We start from the raw sequence: 23,485 nt of genomic DNA on the forward strand, positions 1-23,485 counted from the left end.
GTTAAACCCAGTCAGTGTTGGTGAGGTTAAACCCAGTCAGTGTTGGTGAGGTTAAACCCAGTCAGTGTTGGTGAGGTTAAACCCAGTCAGTGTTGGTGAGGTTAAACCCAGTCAGTGTTGGTGAGGTTAAACCCAGTCAGTGTTGGTGAGGTTAAACCCAGTCAGTCAGTGTTGGTGAGGTTAAACCCAGTCAGTCAGTGTTGGTGAGGTTAAACCCAGTCAGTCAGTGTTGGTGAGGTTAAACCCAGTCAGTGTTGGTGAGGTTAAACCCAGTCAGTGTTGGTGAGGTTAAACCCAGCCAGTCAGTGTTGGTGAGGTTAAACCCAGCCAGTCAGTGTTGGTGAGGTTAAACCCAGCCAGTCAGTGTTGGTGAGGTTAAACCCAGCCAGTCAGTGTTGGTGAGGTTAAACCCAGTCAGTGTTGGTGAGGTTAAACCCAGTCAGTGTTGGTGAGGTTAAACCCAGTCAGTGTTGGTGAGGTTAAACCCAGTCAGTGTTGGTGAGGTTAAACCCAGTCAGTGTTGGTGAGGTTAAACCCAGTCAGTGTTGGTGAGGTTAAACCCAGTCAGTGTTGGTGAGGTTGAACCCAGTCAGTGTTGGTGAGGTTAAACCCAGTCAGTGTTGGTGAGGTTAAACCCAGTCAGTCAGTCAGTGTTGGTGAGGTTAAACCCAGTCAGTGTTGGTGAGGTTAAACCCAGTCAGTGTTGGTGAGGTTAAACCCAGTCAGTGTTGGTGAGGTTAAACCCAGTCAGTGTTGGTGAGGTTAAACCCAGTCAGTGTTGGTGAGGTTAAACCCAGTCAGTGTTGGTGAGGTTAAACCCAGTCAGTGTTGGTGAGGTTAAACCCAGTCAGTGTTGGTGAGGTTAAACCCAGTCAGTGTTGGTGAGGTTAAACCCAGTCAGTGTTGGTGAGGTTAAACCCAGTCAGTCAGTGTTGGTGAGGTTAAACCCAGTCAGTCAGTGTTGGTGAGGTTAAACCCAGTCAGTCAGTGTTGGTGAGGTTAAACCAGTCAGTCAGTGTTGGTGAGGTTAAACCCAGTCAGTGTTGGTGAGGTTAAACCCAGTCAGTGTTGGTGAGGTTAAACCCAGTCAGTGTTGGTGAGGTTACACCCAGTCAGTCAGTGTTGGTGAGGTTAAACCCAGTCAGTGTTGGTGAGGATAAACCCAGTCAGTCAGTGTTGGTGAGGTTAAACCCAGTCAGTGTTGGTGAGGTTAAACCCAGTCAGTGTTGGTGAGGTTAAACCCAGTCAGTCAGTGTTGGTGAGGTTAAACCCAGTCAGTCAGTGTTGGTGAGGTTAAACCCAGTCAGTCAGTGTTGGTGAGGTTAAACCCAGTCAGTCAGTGTTGGTGAGGTTAAACCCAGTCAGTGTTGGTGAGGTTAAACCCAGTCAGTGTTGGTGAGTTTAAACCCAGTCAGTGTTGGTGAGGTTAAACCCAGTCAGTGTTGGTGAGGTTAAACCCAGTCAGTGTTGGTGAGGTTAAACCCAGTCAGTGTTGGTGAGGTTAAACCCAGTCAGTCAGTGTTGGTGAGGTTAAACCCAGTCAGTCAGTGTTGGTGAGGTTAAACCCAGTCAGTCAGTGTTGGTGAGGTTAAACCCAGTCAGTGTTGGTGAGGTTAAACCCAGTCAGTGTTGGTGAGGTTAAACCCAGCCAGTCAGTGTTGGTGAGGTTAAACCCAGTCAGTGTTGGTGAGGTTAAACCCAGTCAGTGTTGGTGAGGTTAAACCCAGTCAGTGTTGGTGAGGTTAAACCCAGTCAGTGTTGGTGAGGTTAAACCCAGTCAGTGTTGGTGAGGTTAAACCCAGTCAGTGTTGGTGAGGTTGAACCCAGTCAGTGTTGGTGAGGTTGAACCCAGTCAGTGTTGGTGAGGTTAAACCCAGTCAGTGTTGGTGAGGTTAAACCCAGTCAGTGTTGGTGAGGTTAAACCCAGTCAGTGTTGGTGAGGTTAAACCCAGTCAGTGTTGGTGAGGTTAAACCCAGTCAGTGTTGGTGAGGTTAAACCCAGTCAGTCAGTCAGTGTTGGTGAGGTTAAACCCAGTCAGTGTTGGTGAGGTTAAACCCAGTCAGTGTTGGTGAGGTTAAACCCAGTCAGTCAGTGTTGGTGAGGTTAAACCCAGTCAGTCAGTGTTGGTGAGGTTAAACCCAGTCAGTCAGTGTTGGTGAGGTTAAACCCAGTCAGTCAGTGTTGGTGAGGTTAAACCCAGTCAGTCAGTGTTGGTGAGGTTAAACCCAGTCAGTCAGTGTTGGTGAGGTTAAACCCAGTCAGTCAGTGTTGGTGAGGTTAAACCCAGTCAGTGTTGGTGAGGTTAAACCCAGTCAGTCAGTGTTGGTGAGGTTAAACCCAGTCAGTCAGTGTTGGTGAGGTTAAACCCAGTCAGTCAGTGTTGGTGAGGTTAAACCCAGTCAGTCAGTGTTGGTGAGGTTAAACCCAGTCAGTCAGTGTTGGTGAGGTTAAACCCAGTCAGTCAGTGTTGGTGAGGTTAAACCCAGTCAGTCAGTGTTGGTGAGGTTAAACCCAGTCAGTCAGTGTTGGTGAGGTTAAACCCAGTCAGTCAGTGTTGGTGAGGTTAAACCCAGTCAGTCAGTGTTGGTGAGGTTAAACCCAGTCAGTGTTGGTGAGGTTAAACCCAGTCAGTGTTGGTGAGGTTAAACCCAGTCAGTGTTGGTGAGGTTAAACCCAGTCAGTGTTGGTGAGGTTAAACCCAGTCAGTGTTGGTGAGGTTAAACCCAGTCAGTGTTGGTGAGGTTAAACCCAGTCAGTGTTGGTGAGGTTAAACCCAGTCAGTGTTGGTGAGGTTAAACCCAGTCAGTGTTGGTGAGGTTAAACCCAGTCAGTCAGTCAGTGTTGGTGAGGTTAAACCCAGTCAGTGTTGGTGAGGTTAAACCCAGTCAGTGTTGGTGAGGTTAAACCCAGTCAGTGTTGGTGAGGTTAAACCCAGTCAGTGTTGGTGAGGTTAAACCCAGTCAGTCAGTGTTGGTGAGGTTAAACCCAGTCAGTCAGTGTTGGTGAGGTTAAACCCAGTCAGTGTTGGTGAGGTTAAACCCAGTCAGTCAGTGTTGGTGAGGTTAAACCCAGTCAGTCAGTGTTGGTGAGGTTAAACCCAGTCAGTGTTGGTGAGGTTAAACCCAGTCAGTGTTGGTGAGGTTAAACCCAGTCAGTGTTGGTGAGGTTAAACCCAGTCAGTGTTGGTGAGGTTAAACCCAGTCAGTCAGTGTTGGTGAGGTTAAACCCAGTCAGTCAGTGTTGGTGAGGTTAAACCCAGTCAGTCAGTCAGTGTTGGTGAGGTTAAACCCAGTCAGTCAGTCAGTGTTGGTGAGGTTAAACCCAGTCAGTCAGTGTTGGTGAGGTTAAACCCAGTCAGTGTTGGTGAGGTTAAACCCAGTCAGTGTTGGTGAGGTTAAACCCAGTCAGTCAGTGTTGGTGAGGTTAAACCCAGTCAGTCAGTGTTGGTGAGGTTAAACCAGTCAGTCAGTGTTGGTGAGGTTAAACCCAGTCAGTGTTGGTGAGGTTACACCCAGTCAGTCAGTGTTGGTGAGGTTAAACCCAGTCAGTCAGTGTTGGTGAGGTTAAACCAGTCAGTCAGTGTTGGTGAGGTTAAACCAGTCAGTCAGTGTTGGTGAGGTTAAACCAGTCAGTCAGTGTTGGTGAGGTTAAACCCAGTCAGTCAGTGTTGGTGAGGTTAAACCCAGTCAGTCAGTGTTGGTGAGGTTAAACCCAGTCAGTGTTGGTGAGGTTAAACCCAGTCAGTGTTGGTGAGGTTAAACCCAGTCAGTCAGTGTTGGTGAGGTTAAACCCAGTCAGTCAGTGTTGGTGAGGTTAAACCCAGTCAGTGTTGGTGAGGTTAAACCCAGTCAGTGTTGGTGAGGTTAAACCCAGTCAGTGTTGGTGAGGTTAAACCCAGTCAGTCAGTGTTGGTGAGGTTAAACCCAGTCAGTCAGTGTTGGTGAGGTTAAACCCAGTCAGTCAGTGTTGGTGAGGTTAAACCCAGTCAGTGTTGGTGAGGTTAAACCCAGTCAGTGTTGGTGAGGTTAAACCCAGTCAGTCAGTGTTGGTGAGGTTAAACCCAGTCAGTCAGTGTTGGTGAGGTTAAACCCAGTCAGTCAGTGTTGGTGAGGTTAAACCCAGTCAGTCAGTGTTGGTGAGGTTAAACCCAGTCAGTCAGTGTTGGTGAGGTTAAACCCAGTCAGTCAGTGTTGGTGAGGTTAAACCCAGTCAGTCAGTGTTGGTGAGGTTAAACCCAGTCAGTCAGTGTTGGTGAGGTTAAACCCAGTCAGTCAGTGTTGGTGAGGTTAAACCCAGTCAGTCAGTGTTGGTGAGGTTAAACCCAGTCAGTCAGTGTTGGTGAGGTTAAACCCAGTCAGTCAGTGTTGGTGAGGTTAAACCCAGTCAGTCAGTGTTGGTGAGGTTAAACCCAGTCAGTCAGTGTTGGTGAGGTTAAACCCAGTCAGTGTTGGTGAGGTTAAACCCAGTCAGTGTTGGTGAGGTTAAACCCAGTCAGTGTTGGTGAGGTTAAACCCAGTCAGTGTTGGTGAGGTTAAACCCAGTCAGTGTTGGTGAGGTTAAACCCAGTCAGTGTTGGTGAGGTTAAACCCAGTCAGTCAGTCAGTGTTGGTGAGGTTAAACCCAGTCAGTGTTGGTGAGGTTAAACCCAGTCAGTGTTGGTGAGGTTAAACCCAGTCAGTGTTGGTGAGGTTAAACCCAGTCAGTGTTGGTGAGGTTAAACCCAGTCAGTCAGTGTTGGTGAGGTTAAACCCAGTCAGTCAGTGTTGGTGAGGTTAAACCCAGTCAGTCAGTGTTGGTGAGGTTAAACCCAGTCAGTCAGTGTTGGTGAGGTTAAACCCAGTCAGTGTTGGTGAGGTTAAACCCAGTCAGTGTTGGTGAGGTTAAACCCAGTCAGTCAGTGTTGGTGAGGTTAAACCCAGTCAGTCAGTGTTGGTGAGGTTAAACCAGTCAGTGTTGGTGAGGTTAAACCAGTCAGTCAGTGTTGGTGAGGTTAAACCCAGTCAGTCAGTGTTGGTGAGGTTAAACCCAGTCAGTGTTGGTGAGGTTAAACCCAGTCAGTGTTGGTGAGGTTAAACCAGTCAGTGTTGGTGAGGTTAAACCCAGTCAGTGTTGGTGAGGTTAAACCCAGTCAGTGTTGGTGAGGTTAAACCCAGTCAGTGTTGGTGAGGTTAAACCCAGTCAGTGTTGGTGAGGTTAAACCCAGTCAGTCAGTGTTGGTGAGGTTACACCCAGTCAGTCAGTGTTGGTGAGGTTAAACCCAGTCAGTGTTGGTGAGGTTAAACCCAGTCAGTGTTGGTGAGGTTAAACCCAGTCAGTGTTGGTGAGGTTAAACCCAGTCAGTGTTGGTGAGGTTAAACCCAGTCAGTCAGTGTTGGTGAGGTTAAACCCAGTCAGTGTTGGTGAGGTTAAACCCAGTCAGTGTTGGTGAGGTTAAACCCAGTCAGTGTTGGTGAGGTTAAACCCAGTCAGTGTTGGTGAGGTTAAACCCAGTCAGTCAGTCAGTGTTGGTGAGGTTAAACCCAGTCAGTCAGTCAGTGTTGGTGAGGTTAAACCCAGTCAGTCAGTCAGTGTTGGTGAGGTTAAACCCAGTCAGTCAGTCAGTGTTGGTGAGGTTAAACCCAGTCAGTCAGTGTTGGTGAGGTTAAACCCAGTCAGTGTTGGTGAGATTAAACCCAGTCAGTGTTGGTGAGGTTAAACCCAGTCAGTCAGTGTTGGTGAGGTTAAACCCAGTCAGTCAGTGTTGGTGAGGTTAAACCAGTCAGTCAGTGTTGGTGAGGTTAAACCCAGTCAGTGTTGGTGAGGTTAAACCCAGTCAGTGTTGGTGAGGTTAAACCCAGTCAGTCAGTGTTGGTGAGGTTAAACCCAGTCAGTCAGTGTTGGTGAGGTTAAACCCAGTCAGTGTTGGTGAGGTTAAACCCAGTCAGTGTTGGTGAGGTTAAACCCAGTCAGTCAGTGTTGGTGAGGTTAAACCCAGTCAGTCAGTGTTGGTGAGGTTAAACCCAGTCAGTCAGTGTTGGTGAGGTTAAACCCAGTCAGTCAGTGTTGGTGAGGTTAAACCCAGTCAGTGTTGGTGAGGTTAAACCCAGTCAGTGTTGGTGAGGTTAAACCCAGTCAGTGTTGGTGAGGTTAAACCCAGTCAGTGTTGGTGAGGTTAAACCCAGTCAGTGTTGGTGAGGTTAAACCCAGTCAGTCAGTCAGTGTTGGTGAGGTTAAACCCAGTCAGTGTTGGTGAGGTTAAACCCAGTCAGTGTTGGTGAGGTTAAACCCAGTCAGTGTTGGTGAGGTTAAACCCAGTCAGTGTTGGTGAGGTTAAACCCAGTCAGTGTTGGTGAGGTTAAACCCAGTCAGTCAGTGTTGGTGAGGTTAAACCCAGTCAGTCAGTGTTGGTGAGGTTAAACCCAGTCAGTCAGTGTTGGTGAGGTTAAACCCAGTCAGTGTTGGTGAGGTTAAACCCAGTCAGTCAGTGTTGGTGAGGTTAAACCCAGTCAGTCAGTGTTGGTGAGGTTAAACCCAGTCAGTCAGTGTTGGTGAGGTTAAACCCAGTCAGTGTTGGTGAGGTTAAACCCAGTCAGTGTTGGTGAGGTTAAACCCAGTCAGTGTTGGTGAGGTTAAACCCAGTCAGTGTTGGTGAGGTTAAACCAGTCAGTGTTGGTGAGGTTAAACCAGTCAGTGTTGGTGAGGTTAAACCCAGTCAGTGTTGGTGAGGTTAAACCCAGTCAGTCAGTGTTGGTGAGGTTAAACCCAGTCAGTCAGTGTTGGTGAGGTTAAACCCAGTCAGTCAGTCAGTGTTGGTGAGGTTAAACCCAGTCAGTCAGTCAGTGTTGGTGAGGTTAAACCCAGTCAGTCAGTCAGTGTTGGTGAGGTTAAACCCAGTCAGTCAGTGTTGGTGAGGTTAAACCCAGTCAGTGTTGGTGAGGTTAAACCCAGTCAGTCAGTGTTGGTGAGGTTAAACCCAGTCAGTCAGTGTTGGTGAGGTTAAACCCAGTCAGTCAGTGTTGGTGAGGTTAAACCCAGTCAGTCAGTGTTGGTGAGGTTAAACCCAGTCAGTCAGTGTTGGTGAGGTTAAACCAGTCAGTCAGTGTTGGTGAGGTTAAACCAGTCAGTCAGTGTTGGTGAGGTTAAACCCAGTCAGTGTTGGTGAGGTTAAACCCAGTCAGTGTTGGTGAGGTTACACCCAGTCAGTCAGTGTTGGTGAGGTTAAACCCAGTCAGTGTTGGTGAGGTTAAACCCAGTCAGTCAGTGTTGGTGAGGTTAAACCCAGTCAGTGTTGGTGAGGTTAAACCCAGTCAGTGTTGGTGAGGTTAAACCCAGTCAGTCAGTGTTGGTGAGGTTAAACCCAGTCAGTCAGTGTTGGTGAGGTTAAACCCAGTCAGTGTTGGTGAGGTTAAACCCAGTCAGTGTTGGTGAGGTTAAACCCAGTCAGTGTTGGTGAGGTTAAACCCAGTCAGTGTTGGTGAGGTTAAACCCAGTCAGTCAGTCAGTGTTGGTGAGGTTAAACCCAGTCAGTCAGTCAGTGTTGGTGAGGTTAAACCCAGTCAGTCAGTCAGTGTTGGTGAGGTTAAACCCAGTCAGTCAGTGTTGGTGAGGTTAAACCCAGTCAGTGTTGGTGAGGTTAAACCCAGTCAGTCAGTGTTGGTGAGGTTAAACCCAGTCAGTCAGTGTTGGTGAGGTTAAACCCAGTCAGTCAGTGTTGGTGAGGTTAAACCCGTCAGTCAGTGTTGGTGAGGTTAAACCCAGTCAGTGTTGGTGAGGTTACACCCAGTCAGTCAGTGTTGGTGAGGTTAAACCCAGTCAGTGTTGGTGAGGTTAAACCCAGTCAGTCAGTGTTGGTGAGGTTAAACCCAGTCAGTCAGTGTTGGTGAGGTTAAACCCAGTCAGTGTTGGTGAGGTTAAACCCAGTCAGTGTTGGTGAGGTTAAACCCAGTCAGTCAGTGTTGGTGAGGTTAAACCCAGTCAGTCAGTGTTGGTGAGGTTAAACCCAGTCAGTGTTGGTGAGGTTAAACCCAGTCAGTGTTGGTGAGGTTAAACCCAGTCAGTGTTGGTGAGGTTAAACCCAGTCAGTGTTGGTGAGGTTAAACCCAGTCAGTGTTGGTGAGGTTAAACCCAGTCAGTCAGTGTTGGTGAGGTTAAACCCAGTCAGTGTTGGTGAGGTTAAACCCAGTCAGTGTTGGTGAGGTTAAACCCAGTCAGTCAGTGTTGGTGAGGTTAAACCCAGTCAGTCAGTCAGTGTTGGTGAGGTTAAACCCAGTCAGTGTTGGTGAGGTTAAACCCAGTCAGTGTTGGTGAGGTTAAACCCAGTCAGTGTTGGTGAGGTTAAACCCAGTCAGTGTTGGTGAGGTTAAACCCAGTCAGTGTTGGTGAGGTTAAACCCAGTCAGTCAGTGTTGATGAGGTTAAACCCAGTCAGTGTTGGTGAGGTTAAACCCAGTCAGTCAGTGTTGATGAGGTTAAACCCAGTCAGTCAGTGTTGGTGAGGTTAAACCCAGTCAGTCAGTCAGTGTTGGTGAGGTTAAACCCATTCAGTCAGTGTTGATGAGGTTAAACCCAGTCAGTCAGTGTTGGTGAGGTTAAACCAGTCAGTCAGTGTTGGTGAGGTTAAACCAGTCAGTCAGTGTTGGTGAGGTTAAACCAGTCAGTCAGTGTTGGTGAGGTTAAACCAGTCAGTCAGTGTTGGTGAGGTTAAACCCAGTCAGTGTTGGTGAGGTTAAACCCAGTCAGTGTTGGTGAGGTTAAACCCAGTCAGTGTTGGTGAGGTTAAACCCAGTCAGTGTTGGTGAGGTTAAACCCAGTCAGTGTTGGTGAGGTTAAACCAGTCAGTGTTGGTGAGGTTAAACCAGTCAGTGTTGGTGAGGTTAAACCCAGTCAGTGTTGGTGAGGTTAAACCCAGTCAGTGTTGGTGAGGTTAAACCCAGTCAGTGTTGGTGAGGTTAAACCCAGTCAGTGTTGGTGAGGTTAAACCCAGTCAGTGTTGGTGAGGTTAAACCCAGTCAGTGTTGGTGAGGTTAAACCCAGTCAGTGTTGGTGAGGTTAAACCCAGTCAGTGTTGGTGAGGTTAAACCCAGTCAGTCAGTGTTGGTGAGGTTAAACCCAGTCAGTCAGTGTTGGTGAGGTTAAACCCAGTCAGTCAGTGTTGGTGAGGTTAAACCCAGTCAGTCAGTGTTGGTGAGGTTAAACCCAGTCAGTCAGTGTTGGTGAGGTTAAACCCAGTCAGTCAGTGTTGGTGAGGTTAAACCCAGTCAGTGTTGGTGAGGTTAAACCCAGTCAGTGTTGGTGAGGTTAAACCCAGTCAGTGTTGGTGAGGTTAAACCCAGTCAGTGTTGGTGAGGTTAAACCCAGTCAGTGTTGGTGAGGTTAAACCCAGTCAGTGTTGGTGAGGTTAAACCCAGTCAGTGTTGGTGAGGTTAAACCCAGTCAGTCAGTGTTGGTGAGGTTAAACCCAGTCAGTCAGTGTTGGTGAGGTTAAACCCAGTCAGTCAGTGTTGGTGAGGTTAAACCCAGTCAGTCAGTGTTGGTGAGGTTAAACCCAGTCAGTGTTGGTGAGGTTAAACCCAGTCAGTGTTGGTGAGGTTAAACCCAGTCAGTGTTGGTGAGGTTAAACCCAGTCAGTGTTGGTGAGGTTAAACCCAGTCAGTCAGTCAGTGTTGGTGAGGTTAAACCCAGTCAGTGTTGGTGAGGTTAAACCCAGTCAGTGTTGGTGAGGTTAAACCCAGTCAGTCAGTGTTGGTGAGGTTAAACCCAGTCAGTCAGTGTTGGTGAGGTTAAATCCAGTCAGTGTTGGTGAGGTTAAACCCAGTCAGTGTTGGTGAGGTTAAACCCAGTCAGTGTTGGTGAGGTTAAACCCAGTCAGTGTTGGTGAGGTTAAACCCAGTCAGTCAGTGTTGGTGAGGTTAAACCCAGTCAGTGTTGATGAGGTTAAACCCAGTCAGTGTTGGTGAGGTTAAACCCAGTCAGTGTTGGTGAGGTTAAACCCAGTCAGTGTTGGTGAGGTTAAACCAGTCAGTGTTGGTGAGGTTAAACCCAGTCAGTGTTGGTGAGGTTAAACCCAGTCAGTGTTGGTGAGGTTAAACCCAGTCAGTGTTGGTGAGGTTAAACCCAGTCAGTGTTGGTGAGGTTAAACCCAGTCAGTGTTGGTGAGGTTAAACCCAGTCAGTGTTGGTGAGGTTAAACCCAGTCAGTGTTGGTGAGGTTAAACCCAGTCAGTGTTGGTGAGGTTAAACCCAGCCAGTCAGTGTTGGTGAGGTTAAACCCAGCCAGTCAGTGTTGGTGAGGTTAAACCCAGCCAGTCAGTGTTGGTGAGGTTAAACCCAGTCAGTGTTGGTGAGGTTAAACCCAGTCAGTGTTGGTGAGGTTAAACCCAGTCAGTGTTGGTGAGGTTAAACCCAGTCAGTCAGTCAGTGTTGGTGAGGTTAAACCCAGTCAGTCAGTCAGTGTTGGTGAGGTTAAACCCAGTCAGTCAGTCAGTGTTGGTGAGGTTAAACCCAGTCAGTCAGTGTTGGTGAGGTTAAACCCAGTCAGTGTTGGTGAGGTTAAACCCAGTCAGTGTTGGTGAGGTTAAACCCAGTCAGTCAGTGTTGGTGAGGTTAAACCCAGTCAGTCAGTGTTGGTGAGGTTAAACCAGTCAGTCAGTGTTGGTGAGGTTAAACCCAGTCAGTCAGTGTTGGTGAGGTTAAACCCAGTCAGTCAGTGTTGGTGAGGTTAAACCCAGTCAGTCAGTGTTGGTGAGGTTAAACCCAGTCAGTGTTGGTGAGGTTAAACCCAGTCAGTGTTGGTGAGGTTAAACCCAGTCAGTGTTGGTGAGGTTAAACCCAGTCAGTGTTGGTGAGGTTAAACCCAGTCAGTGTTGGTGAGGTTAAACCCAGTCAGTCAGTGTTGGTGAGGTTAAACCCAGTCAGTGTTGGTGAGGTTAAACCCAGTCAGTGTTGGTGAGGTTAAACCCAGTCAGTCAGTGTTGGTGAGGTTAAACCCAGTCAGTCAGTCAGTGTTGGTGAGGTTAAACCCAGTCAGTGTTGGTGAGGTTAAACCCAGTCAGTGTTGGTGAGGTTAAACCCAGTCAGTGTTGGTGAGGTTAAACCCAGTCAGTGTTGGTGAGGTTAAACCCAGTCAGTGTTGGTGAGGTTAAACCCAGTCAGTCAGTGTTGATGAGGTTAAACCCAGTCAGTGTTGGTGAGGTTAAACCCAGTCAGTCAGTGTTGATGAGGTTAAACCCAGTCAGTCAGTGTTGGTGAGGTTAAACCCAGTCAGTCAGTCAGTGTTGGTGAGGTTAAACCCAGTCAGTCAGTGTTGATGAGGTTAAACCCAGTCAGTCAGTGTTGGTGAGGTTAAACCAGTCAGTCAGTGTTGGTGAGGTTAAACCAGTCAGTCAGTGTTGGTGAGGTTAAACCAGTCAGTCAGTGTTGGTGAGGTTAAACCAGTCAGTCAGTGTTGGTGAGGTTAAACCCAGTCAGTGTTGGTGAGGTTAAACCCAGTCAGTGTTGGTGAGGTTAAACCCAGTCAGTGTTGGTGAGGTTAAACCCAGTCAGTGTTGGTGAGGTTAAACCCAGTCAGTGTTGGTGAGGTTAAACCCAGTCAGTGTTGGTGAGGTTAAACCAGTCAGTGTTGGTGAGGTTAAACCCAGTCAGTGTTGGTGAGGTTAAACCCAGTCAGTGTTGGTGAGGTTAAACCCAGTCAGTGTTGGTGAGGTTAAACCCAGTCAGTCAGTCAGTGTTGGTGAGGTTAAACCCAGTCAGTGTTGGTGAGGTTAAACCCAGTCAGTGTTGGTGAGGTTAAACCCAGTCAGTGTTGGTGAGGTTAAACCCAGTCAGTGTTGGTGAGGTTAAACCCAGTCAGTCAGTGTTGGTGAGGTTAAACCCAGTCAGTCAGTGTTGGTGAGGTTAAACCCAGTCAGTCAGTGTTGGTGAGGTTAAACCCAGTCAGTCAGTGTTGGTGAGGTTAAACCCAGTCAGTCAGTGTTGGTGAGGTTAAACCCAGTCAGTCAGTGTTGGTGAGGTTAAACCCAGTCAGTGTTGGTGAGGTTAAACCCAGTCAGTGTTGGTGAGGTTAAACCCAGTCAGTGTTGGTGAGGTTAAACCCAGTCAGTGTTGGTGAGGTTAAACCCAGTCAGTGTTGGTGAGGTTAAACCCAGTCAGTGTTGGTGAGGTTAAACCCAGTCAGTCAGTGTTGGTGAGGTTAAACCCAGTCAGTCAGTGTTGGTGAGGTTAAACCCAGTCAGTCAGTGTTGGTGAGGTTAAACCCAGTCAGTGTTGGTGAGGTTAAACCCAGTCAGTGTTGGTGAGGTTAAACCCAGTCAGTCAGTCAGTGTTGGTGAGGTTAAACCCAGTCAGTGTTGGTGATGTTAAACCCAGTCAGTGTTGGTGAGGTTAAACCCAGTCAGTGTTGGTGAGGTTAAACCCAGTCAGTCAGTGTTGGTGAGGTTAAACCCAGTCAGTCAGTGTTGGTGAGGTTAAATCCAGTCAGTGTTGGTGAGGTTAAACCCAGTCAGTGTTGGTGAGGTTAAACCCAGTCAGTGTTGGTGAGGTTAAACCCAGTCAGTGTTGGTGAGGTTAAACCCAGTCAGTCAGTGTTGGTGAGGTTAAACCCAGTCAGTCAGTGTTGGTGAGGTTAAACCCAGTCAGTCAGTGTTGGTGAGGTTAAACCCAGTCAGTCAGTGTTGGTGAGGTTAAACCCAGTCAGTCAGTGTTGATGAGGTTAAACCCAGTCAGTCAGTGTTGGTGAGGTTAAACCCAGTCAGTGTTGGTGAGGTTAAACCCAGTCAGTGTTGGTGAGGTTAAACCAGTCAGTGTTGGTGAGGTTAAACCCAGTCAGTGTTGGTGAGGTTAAACCCAGTCAGTGTTGGTGAGGTTAAACCCAGTCAGTGTTGGTGAGGTTAAACCCAGTCAGTGTTGGTGAGGTTAAACCCAGTCAGTGTTGGTGAGGTTAAACCCAGTCAGTGTTGGTGAGGTTAAACCCAGTCAGTGTTGGTGAGGTTAAACCCAGCCAGTCAGTGTTGGTGAGGTTAAACCCAGCCAGTCAGTGTTGGTGAGGTTAAACCCAGTCAGTGTTGGTGAGGTTAAACCCAGTCAGTGTTGGTGAGGTTAAACCCAGTCAGTGTTGGTGAGGTTAAACCCAGTCAGTCAGTCAGTGTTGGTGAGGTTAAACCCAGTCAGTCAGTCAGTGTTGGTGAGGTTAAACCCAGTCAGTCAGTCAGTGTTGGTGAGGTTAAACCCAGTCAGTCAGTGTTGGTGAGGTTAAACCCAGTCAGTGTTGGTGAGGTTAAACCCAGTCAGTGTTGGTGAGGTTAAACCCAGTCAGTCAGTGTTGGTGAGGTTAAACCCAGTCAGTCAGTGTTGGTGAGGTTAAACCAGTCAGTCAGTGTTGGTGAGGTTAAACCCAGTCAGTGTTGGTGAGGTTACACCCAGTCAGTCAGTGTTGGTGAGGTTAAACCCAGTCAGTGTTGGTGAGGTTAAACCCAGTCAGTCAGTGTTGGTGAGGTTAAACCCAGTCAGTGTTGGTGAGGTTAAACCCAGTCAGTGTTGGTGAGGTTAAACCCAGTCAGTCAGTGTTGGTGAGGTTAAACCCAGTCAGTCAGTGTTGGTGAGGTTAAACCCAGTCAGTCAGTGTTGGTGAGGTTAAACCCAGTCAGTGTTGGTGAGATAAACCCAGTCAGTGTTGGTGAGGTTAAACCCAGTCAGTGTTGGTGAGGTTAAACCCAGTCAGTCAGTGTTGGTGAGGTTAAACCCAGTCAGTCAGTGTTGGTGAGGTTAAACCCAGTCAGTCAGTGTTGGTGAGGTTAAACCCAGTCAGTGTTGGTGAGGTTAAACCCAGTCAGTGTTGGTGAGGTTAAACCCAGTCAGTCAGTCAGTGTTGGTGAGGTTAAACCCAGTCAGTGTTGGTGAGGTTAAACCCAGTCAGTGTTGGTGAGGTTAAACCCAGTCAGTGTTGGTGAGGTTAAACCCAGTCAATCAGTGTTGATGAGGTTAAACCCAGTCAGTGTTGGTGAGGTTAAACCCAGTCAGTCAGTGTTGATGAGGTTAAACCCAGTCAGTCAGTGTTGGTGAGGTTAAACCCAGTCAGTCAGTCAGTCAGTGTTGGTGAGGTTAAACCCAGTCAGTCAGTGTTGATGAGGTTAAACCCAGTCAGTCAGTGTTGATGAGGTTGAACCAGTCAGTCAGTGTTGATGAGGTTAAACCAGTCAGTCAGTGTTGATGAGGTTAAACCAGTCAGTCAGTGTTGGTGAGGTTAAACCAGTCAGTCAGTGTTGGTGAGGTTAAACCCAGTCAGTGTTGGTGAGGTTAAACCCAGTCAGTGTTGGTGAGGTTAAACCCAGTCAGTGTTGGTGAGGTTAAACCCAGTCAGTGTTGGTGAGGTTAAACCCAGTCAGTGTTGGTGAGGTTAAACCCAGTCAGTGTTGGTGAGGTTAAACCCAGTCAGTGTTGGTGAGGTTAAACCCAGTCAGTGTTGGTGAGGTTAAACCCAGTCAGTCAGTGTTGGTGAGGTTAAACCCAGTCAGTCAGTGTTGGTGAGGTTAAACCCAGTCAGTCAGTGTTGGTGAGGTTAAACCCAGTCAGTCAGTGTTGGTGAGGTTAAACCCAGTCAGTCAGTGTTGGTGAGGTTAAACCCAGTCAGTCAGTGTTGGTGAGGTTAAACCCAGTCAGTGTTGGTGAGGTTAAACCCAGTCAGTGTTGGTGAGGTTAAACCCAGTCAGTGTTGGTGAGGTTAAACCCAGTCAGTGTTGGTGAGGTTAAACCCAGTCAGTGTTGGTGAGGTTAAACCCAGTCAGTGTTGGTGAGGTTAAACCCAGTCAGTCAGTGTTGGTGAGGTTAAACCCAGTCAGTGTTGGTGAGGTTAAACCCAGTCAGTCAGTGTTGGTGAGGTTAAACCCAGTCAGTCAGTGTTGGTGAGGTTAAACCCAGTCAGTCAGTGTTGGTGAGGTTAAACCCAGTCAGTGTTGGTGAGGTTAAACCCAGTCAGTCAGTGTTGGTGAGGTTAAACCCAGTCAGTCAGTGTTGGTGAGGTTAAACCCAGTCAGTCAGTGTTGGTGAGGTTAAACCCAGTCAGTCAGTGTTGGTGAGGTTAAACCCAGTCAGTCAGTGTTGGTGAGGTTAAACCCAGTCAGTGTTGGTGAGGTTAAACCCAGTCAGTGTTGGTGAGGTTAAACCCAGTCAGTCAGTGTTGGTGAGGTTAAACCCAGTCAGTCAGTCAGTGTTGGTGAGGTTAAACCCAGTCAGTGTTGGTGAGGTTAAACCCAGTCAGTCAGTGTTGGTGAGGTTAAACCCAGTCAGTCAGTGTTGGTGAGGTTAAACCCAGTCAGTCAGTGTTGGTGAGGTTAAACCCAGTCAGTCAGTGTTGGTGAGGTTAAACCCAGTCAGTGTTGGTGAGGTTAAACCCAGTCAGTCAGTGTTGGTGAGGTTAAACCCAGTCAGTCAGTGTTGGTGAGGTTAAACCCAGTCAGTCAGTGTTGGTGAGGTTAAACCCAGTCAGTCAGTGTTGGTGAGGTTAAACCCAGTCAGTCAGTGTTGGTGAGGTTAAACCCAGTCAGTCAGTGTTGGTGAGGTTAAACCCAGTCAGTCAGTGTTGGTGAGGTTAAACCCAGTCAGTCAGTGTTGGTGAGGTTAAACCCAGTCAGTCAGTGTTGGTGAGGTTAAACCCAGTCAGTGTTGGTGAGGTTAAACCCAGTCAGTGTTGGTGAGGTTAAACCCAGTCAGTGTTGGTGAGGTTAAACCCAGTCAGTCAGTGTTGGTGAGGTTAAACCCAGTCAGTGTTGGTGAGGTTAAACCCAGTCAGTGTTGGTGAGGTTAAACCCAGTCAGTGTTGGTGAGGTTAAACCCAGTCAGTGTTGGTGAGGTTAAACCCAGTCAGTGTTGGTGAGGTTAAACCCAGTCAGTGTTGGTGAGGTTAAACCCAGTCAGTGTTGGTGAGGTTAAACCCAGTCAGTCAGTGTTGGTGAGGTTAAACCCAGTCAGTCAGTGTTGGTGAGGTTAAACCCAGTCAGTCAGTGTTGGTGAGGTTAAACCCAGTCAGTGTTGGTGAGGTTAAACCCAGTCAGTGTTGGTGAGGTTAAACCAGTCAGTCAGTGTTGGTGAGGTTAAACCCAGTCAGTCAGTGTTGGTGTGGTTAAACCCAGTCAGTCAGTGTTGGTGTGCATTAGAACTCAAGGGTTACCTGGTAGTCATGACAACTATCAGCACCATCTGCTCCCACACCATTCGCCAGAAATCACCAAACGTCTTCGGCAGAGGACCTGTCAAACACAACACAACCATAAAACAACCACAACACAACCATACCAGTCAAACCATAACACAACCATAAAACAACCACAACACAACCATAAAACAACCACAACACAACCATACCAGTCAAACCACAACACAACCACAACACAACCATAACAGTCCAACCATAACAGTCAAACCATAACAGTCAAACCATAACACAACCATAAAACAACCACAACACAACCATAACAGTCAAACCATAACAGTCAAACCATAACACAACCATAAAACAACCACAACACAACCATAAAACAACCACAACACAACCATAAAACAACCACAACACAACCATAAAACAACCACAACACAACCATAAAACAACCACAACACAACCATAAAACAACCACAACACAACCATAAAACAACCACAACACAACCATAAGTCAAACCATAACTCAACCACAACAGTCAAACCATAACACAAACATAAAACAACCACAACTCAACCATAAAACAACCACAACTCAACCATAACAGTCAAACCACAACACAAACATAAAACAACCACAACACAACCATAAAACAACCACAACATTACCACAACACAACCATAACACAACCACAACTCAACCATAACAGTCAAACTATAACTGTCAAACTATAACAGTCAAACCATAACTCAACCAAAACTCAACCGTAACACAAATCATAAGTCAGACCACAACACAACCATAACAGTCAAACCATAACTCAACCATACATCCATTTATCCAGCCCTATCCAACTATCCAGCCCTATCCAATTATCCAGCCCTATCCAACTATCCAGCCTTATCCAATTATCCAGCCCTATCCAACTATCCAGCCCTATCCAACTATCCAGCCCTATCCAACTATCCAGCCCTATCCAACTATCCAGCCCTATCCACCAATCCAGCAATATCCAACTATCCAGCCTTATCCAACTATCCAGCCCTATCCAACTATCCAGCCCTATCCAACTATCCAGCCCTATCCAACTATCCAGCCCTATCAAACTATCCAGCCCTATCCAACTATCCAGCCCTATCCAACTATCCAGCCCTATCCACCAATCCAGCCCTATCCAACTATCCAGCCCTATCCACCAATCCAGCCCTATCCACCAATCCAGCCCTATCCAACTATCCAGCCCTATCCAACTATCCAGTCCTATCCAACCCTATCCAACTATCAAGCCCTATCCAACTATCCAGCCCTATCCAACTATCCAGCCCTATCCAACTATCCAGCCCTATCCAACCCTATCCAACCCTATCCAACTATCCAGCCCTATCCAACTATCAAGCCCTATCCACCTATCCAGCCCTATCCAACCCTATCCAACTATCCAGCCCTATCCAACTATCCAGCCCTATCCAACTATCCAGCCCTATCCAACTATCCAGCCCTATCCAACTATCCAGCCCTATCCACCAATCCAGCCCTATCCAACTATCCAGCCTTATCCAACTATCCAGCCCTATCCAACTATCCAGCCCTATCCAACTATCCAGCCCTATCCAACTATCTAGCCCTATCCAACTATCCAGCCCTATCCACCAATCCAGCCCTATCCAACTATCCAGCCCTATCCAACTATCCAGCCCTATCCAACTATCCAGCCCTATCCAACTATCCAGCCCTATCCAACCCTATCCAACTATCCAGCCATATCCAACTATCCAGCCCTATCCAACTATCCAGCCCTATCCAACTATCCAGCCCTATCCAACTATCCAGCCCTATCCAACCCTATCCAACCCTATCCAACTATCCAGCCCTATCCAACTATCAAGCCCTATCCACCTATCCAGCCCTATCCAACCCTATCCAACTATCCAGCCCTATCCAACTATCCAGCCCTATCCAACTATCCAGCCCTATCCAACTATCCAGCCCTATCCAACTATCCAGCCCTATCCAACTATACAGCCCTATCCAACCCTATCCAACTATCCAGCCCTATCCAACTATCCAGCCCTATCCAACTATCCAGCCCTATCCAACCCTATCCAACTATCCAACCCTATCCAACTATCCAACCCTATCCAACTATCCAACCCTATCCAACTATCCAGCCCTATCCAACTATCCAGCCCTATCCAACCATATCCAGCCCTATCCAACTATCCAGCCCTATCCAACTATCCAGCCCTATCCAGCCCTATCCAACTATCCAGCCTTATCCAACCATATCCAGCCCTATCCAACTATCCAGCCCTATCCACCAATCCAGCCCTATCCACCAATCCAGCCCTATACACCTATCCAGCCCTATCCAACTATCCAGCCCTATCCAACTATCCAGCCCTATCCAACTATCCAGCCCTATCCAACTATCCAGCCCTATCCAACCATATCCAGCCCTATCCAACTATCCAGCCCTATCCACCAATCCAGCCCTATCCACCTATCCAACTATCCAGCCCTATCCAACTATCCAGCCCTATCCAACTATCCAGCCCTATCCAACTATCCAGCCCTAACTATCCAGCCCTATCCAGCTATCCAGCCCTATCCAACTATCCAGCCCTATCCAGCCCTATCCAACTATCCAGCCCTATCCAACTATCCAGCCCTATCCAACTATCCAGCCCTATCCAACTATCCAGCCCTTTCCAACTATCCAGCCCTATCCAACTATCCAGCCCTATCCAACTATCCAGCCCTATCCACCAATCCAGCCCTATCCACCTATCCAACTATCCAGCCCTATCCAACTATCCAGCCCTATCCAACTATCCAGCCCTATCCAACTATCCAGCCCTATCCAACTATCCAGCCCTATCCAACTAACCAGCCCTATCCAACTAACCAGCCCTATCCAACTATCCAGCCCTATCCAACTATCCAGCCCTATCCAACTATCCAGCCCTATCCAACTATCCAGCCCTATCCAACTATCCAGCCCTATCCAACTAACCAGCCCTATCCAACTAACCAGCCCTATCCAACTATCCAGCCCTATCCAACTATCCAGCCCTATCCAACCCTATCCAGCCCTATCCACCTATCCAGCCATATCCACCTATCCAGCCCTATCCAACTATCCAGCCCTATCCAACTATCCAGCCCTATCCAACTATCCAGCCCTATCCAGCCCGATCCAACTATCCAGCCATATCCAACTATCAACTATGCAGCCCTATCCAACTATCCAGCCCTATCCAGCCCTATCCAACTATCCAGCCCTATCCAACTATCCAACTATGCAGCCCTATCCAACCCTATCCAACTATCCAGCCCTATCCAACTATCCAGCCCTATCCAACTACCCAGCCATATCCGACTATCCAGCCCTATCCAACTATCCAGCCCTATCCAACTATCCAGCCTTATCCAAATATCCAGCACTATCCAACTATCCAGCCCTATCCAACTATCTAGCCTTATCCAACTATCAAGCCCTATCCAACTATCCAGCCCTACCCAACTATCCAGCCCTATCCAACTATCCAACCCTATCCAACTATCCAGCTATACAACTATCCAGCCCTATCCAACCCTATCCAGCTATCCAGCCCTATCCAACTATCCAGCCCTATCCAGCTATCCAGCCCTATCCAACTATGCAGCCCTATTCAAACCTATCCAACTATCCAACCCTATCCAACCTTATCCACCTATCCAGCCCTATCCAACTATCCAGCCCTATCCAACTATCCAGCCCTATCCAGCCCTATCCACCTATCCAGCCCTATCCAACTATCCAACCCTATCCAACTATCCAGCTATACAACTATCCAACCCTATCCAGCTATCCAGCCCTATCCAACTATCCAGCCCTATCCAGCTATCCAGCCCTATCCAACTATGCAGCCCTATCCAACTATCCAGCCCTATCCAACTATGCAGCCCTATTCAAACCTATCCAACTATCCAACCCTATCCAACCTTATCCACCTATCCAGCCCTATCCAACTACCCACCCCTATCCAACTATCCAGCCCTTTCCAACTATCCAGCCCTATCCAACTATCCAGCCCTTTCCAACTATCCAGCCCTATCCAACTATCCAGCCCTATCCAACTATCCAACCCTATCCAACTATCCAGCCCTATCCAACCCTATCCAACTATCCAGCCCTATCCACCTATCCAACTATCCAGCCCTATCCAACTATCTAGCCCTATCCAACTATCTAGCCCTATCCAACTATCCAGCCCTATCCAACTATCCAGCCCTATCCAACTATCCACCCCTATCCAACTATCCAGCCCTATCCAACTATCCAGCCCTATCCACCTATCCAACCTTATCCAACTATCCAGCCCTATCCAACTATTCCGCCCTATCCAACTATCCAGCCCTATCCAACTATCCAGCCCTATCCAACTATCCAGCCCTATCCAACTATCCAGCCTTATCCAACTATCCAGCCCAATCCAGCCATATCCAACTATCCAGCCCTATACAACTATCCAGCCCTATACAACTATCCAACTATGCAGCCCTATCCAACCCTTTCCAACTATCCAGCCCTATCCAACTACCCACCCCTATCCAACTACCCACCCCTATCCAACTACCCACCCCTATCCAACTATCCAGCCCTATCCAACTATCCAGCCCTATCCAACTATCTAGCCCTATCCAACTATCCAGCCCTATCCAACTATCCAGCCCTATCCAACTATCCAGCCCTATCCAACTATCCAGCCCTATCCAACTATCCAGCCCTATCCAACTATCCAGCCCTATCCAACTATCCAACTATCCAGCCCTATCCAACTATCCAGCCCTATCCAACTATCCAGCCCTATCCAACTATCCAGCCCTATCCAACTATCCAGCCCTATCCAACTATCCAGCCCTATCCAACTATCCAACTATGCAGCCCTATCCAACCCTATCCAACTATCCAACCCTATCCACCTATCCAGCCCTATCCAACTATCCAACCCTATCCAACTATCCAGCCCTGTCCAACTATCCAACCGTATCCAACTATCCAGCCCTATCCAAACCTATCCAACTATCCAGCCCTATCCAACTATCCAACCCTATCCAACTATCCAGCCCTATCCAACTATCCAGCCCTTTCCAACTATCCAGCCCTTTCCAACTATCCACCCCTATCCAACTATCCAGCCCTATCCACCTATCCAGCCCTATCCAAACCTATCCAACCCTATCCAACCCTATCCAACTATGCAGCCCTATCCAACTATGCAGCCCTATCCAACTATCCAGCCCTATCCAACTATCCAGCCCTTTCCAACTATCCAGCCCTATCCAACTATCCAGCCCTTTCCAACTATCCAGCCCTATCCAACTATCCAGCCCTATCCAACTATCCAACCCTATCCAACTATCCAGCCCTATCCACCTATCCAGCCCTATCCAGCCTTATCCAACTATCCAGCCCTATCCAACTATCCAGCCCTATCCAACTATCCAGCCCCATCCAGCCCTATCCAACTATCCAGCCCTATCCAACTATCCAGCCCTATCCAACTATCCAGCCTTATCCAACTATCCAGCCCTATCCAACTATCCAGCCCTATCCAACTATCCAACCCTATCCAACTATCCAGCCCTATCCACCTATCCAGCCCTATCCAGCCTTATCCAACTATCCAGCCCTATCCAACCCTATCCAACTATCCAGCCCCATCCAGCCCTATCCAACTATCCAGCCCTATCCAACTATCCAGCCCTATCCAACTATCCAGCCTTATCCAACTATCCAGCCCTATCCAACTATCCAGCCTTATCCAACTATCCAGCCTTATCCAACAATTCAGCCTTATCCAACTATCCAGCCCTATCCAACTATCCAGCCCTATCCAACTATCCAGCCCTATCCAACTATCCAGCCCTATCCAACTATCCAGCCCTATCCAGCCCTCTCCAACTATCCAGCCCTCTCCAACTATCCAGCCCTCTCCAACTATCCAGCCCTATCCAACTATCCAGCCCTATCCAGCCCTATCCAACTATCCAGCCCTATCCAACTATCCAGCCCTACCCAACTATCCAGCCCTATCCAACTATCCAGCCCCATCCAACTATCCAGCCCTATCCAACTATCCAGCCCTATCCAACTATCCAGCCCTATCCAACTATCCAGCCCTATCCAACTATCCAGCCCTATCCAGCCTTATCCAACAGTAGTGGACAACACAGAGAATATGTTCCCCAACAACAGAGAGGACATGTTCCCCAACAACAGAGAGGACATGTTCCCCAACAACAGAGAGGACATGTTCCCCAACAACAGAGAGAACATGTTCCCCAACAACACAGAGAACATGTTCCCCAACAACACAGAGAACATGTTCCCCAACAACACAGAGAACATGTTCCCCAACAACACAGAGAATATCTTCCACTACAACACAGAGAATATGTTCCCCAACAACACAGTAGAATATGTTCCCCAACAACACAGTAGAATATATTCCCCAACAACACAGTAGAATATATTCCCCAACAACACAGAGAATATGTTCCCCAACAACACAGAGAATATGTTCCCCAACAACACAGAGAACATGTTCCCCAACAACACAGAGAACATGTTCCCCAACAACACAGAGAACATGTTCCCCAACAACACAGAGAACATGTTCCCCAACAACACAGAGAACATGTTCCCCAACAACACAGAGAACATGTTCCCCAACAACACAGAGAATATGTTCCCCAACAACACAGAGAACATGTTCCCCAACAACACAGAGAATATGTTCCCCAACAACACAGAGAATATGTTCCCCAACAACACAGAGAATATGTTCCCCAACAACACAGAGAATATGTTCCCCAACAACACAGAGAATATGTTCCCCAACAACACAGAGAATATGTTCCCCAACAACACAGAGAATATGTTCCCCAACAACACAGAGAATATGTTCCCCAACAACACAGTAGAATATATTCCCCAACACAGAGAATATGTTCCCCAACAACACAGAGAATATGTTCCCCAACAACACAGAGAATATGTTCCCCAACAACACAGTAGAATATATTCCCCAACAACACAGAGAATATGTTCCCCAACAACACAGAGAATATGTTCCCCAACAACACAGAGAATATGTTCCCCAACAACACAGTAGAATATGTTCCCCAACAACACAGTAGAATATATTCCCCAACAACACAGTAGAATATTCCCCAACAACACAGTAGAATATATTCCCCAACAACACAGAGAATATGTTCCCCAACAACACAGAGAATATGTTCCCCAACAACACAGAGAACATGTTCCCCAACAACACAGAGAACATGTTCCCCAACAACACAGAGAACATGTTC

The 23,485-nt window shown here is 47.8% G+C and overlaps 1 protein-coding gene across 2 annotated transcripts in view; it reads right to left on the reverse strand.

Moving 5' to 3' along the window:
- The window catches only part of ptpn9b (protein tyrosine phosphatase non-receptor type 9b), a 75,639-nt gene that overhangs the window by 9,710 nt on the left and 42,444 nt on the right, over positions 1 to 23,485 (reverse strand). For both annotated transcript variants that reach the window (XM_055924153.1, XM_055924152.1), the window contains exon 10: positions 16,138 to 16,216. In XM_055924153.1, the coding sequence (XP_055780128.1) occupies positions 16,138 to 16,216 (79 nt within the window). The remainder of the gene's footprint in view (positions 1 to 16,137; positions 16,217 to 23,485) is intronic.

The sequence above is a fragment of the Salvelinus fontinalis genome, chromosome 5, assembly GCF_029448725.1.
Source record: "Salvelinus fontinalis isolate EN_2023a chromosome 5, ASM2944872v1, whole genome shotgun sequence".
Lineage (NCBI taxonomy): Eukaryota > Metazoa > Chordata > Actinopteri > Salmoniformes > Salmonidae > Salvelinus > Salvelinus fontinalis.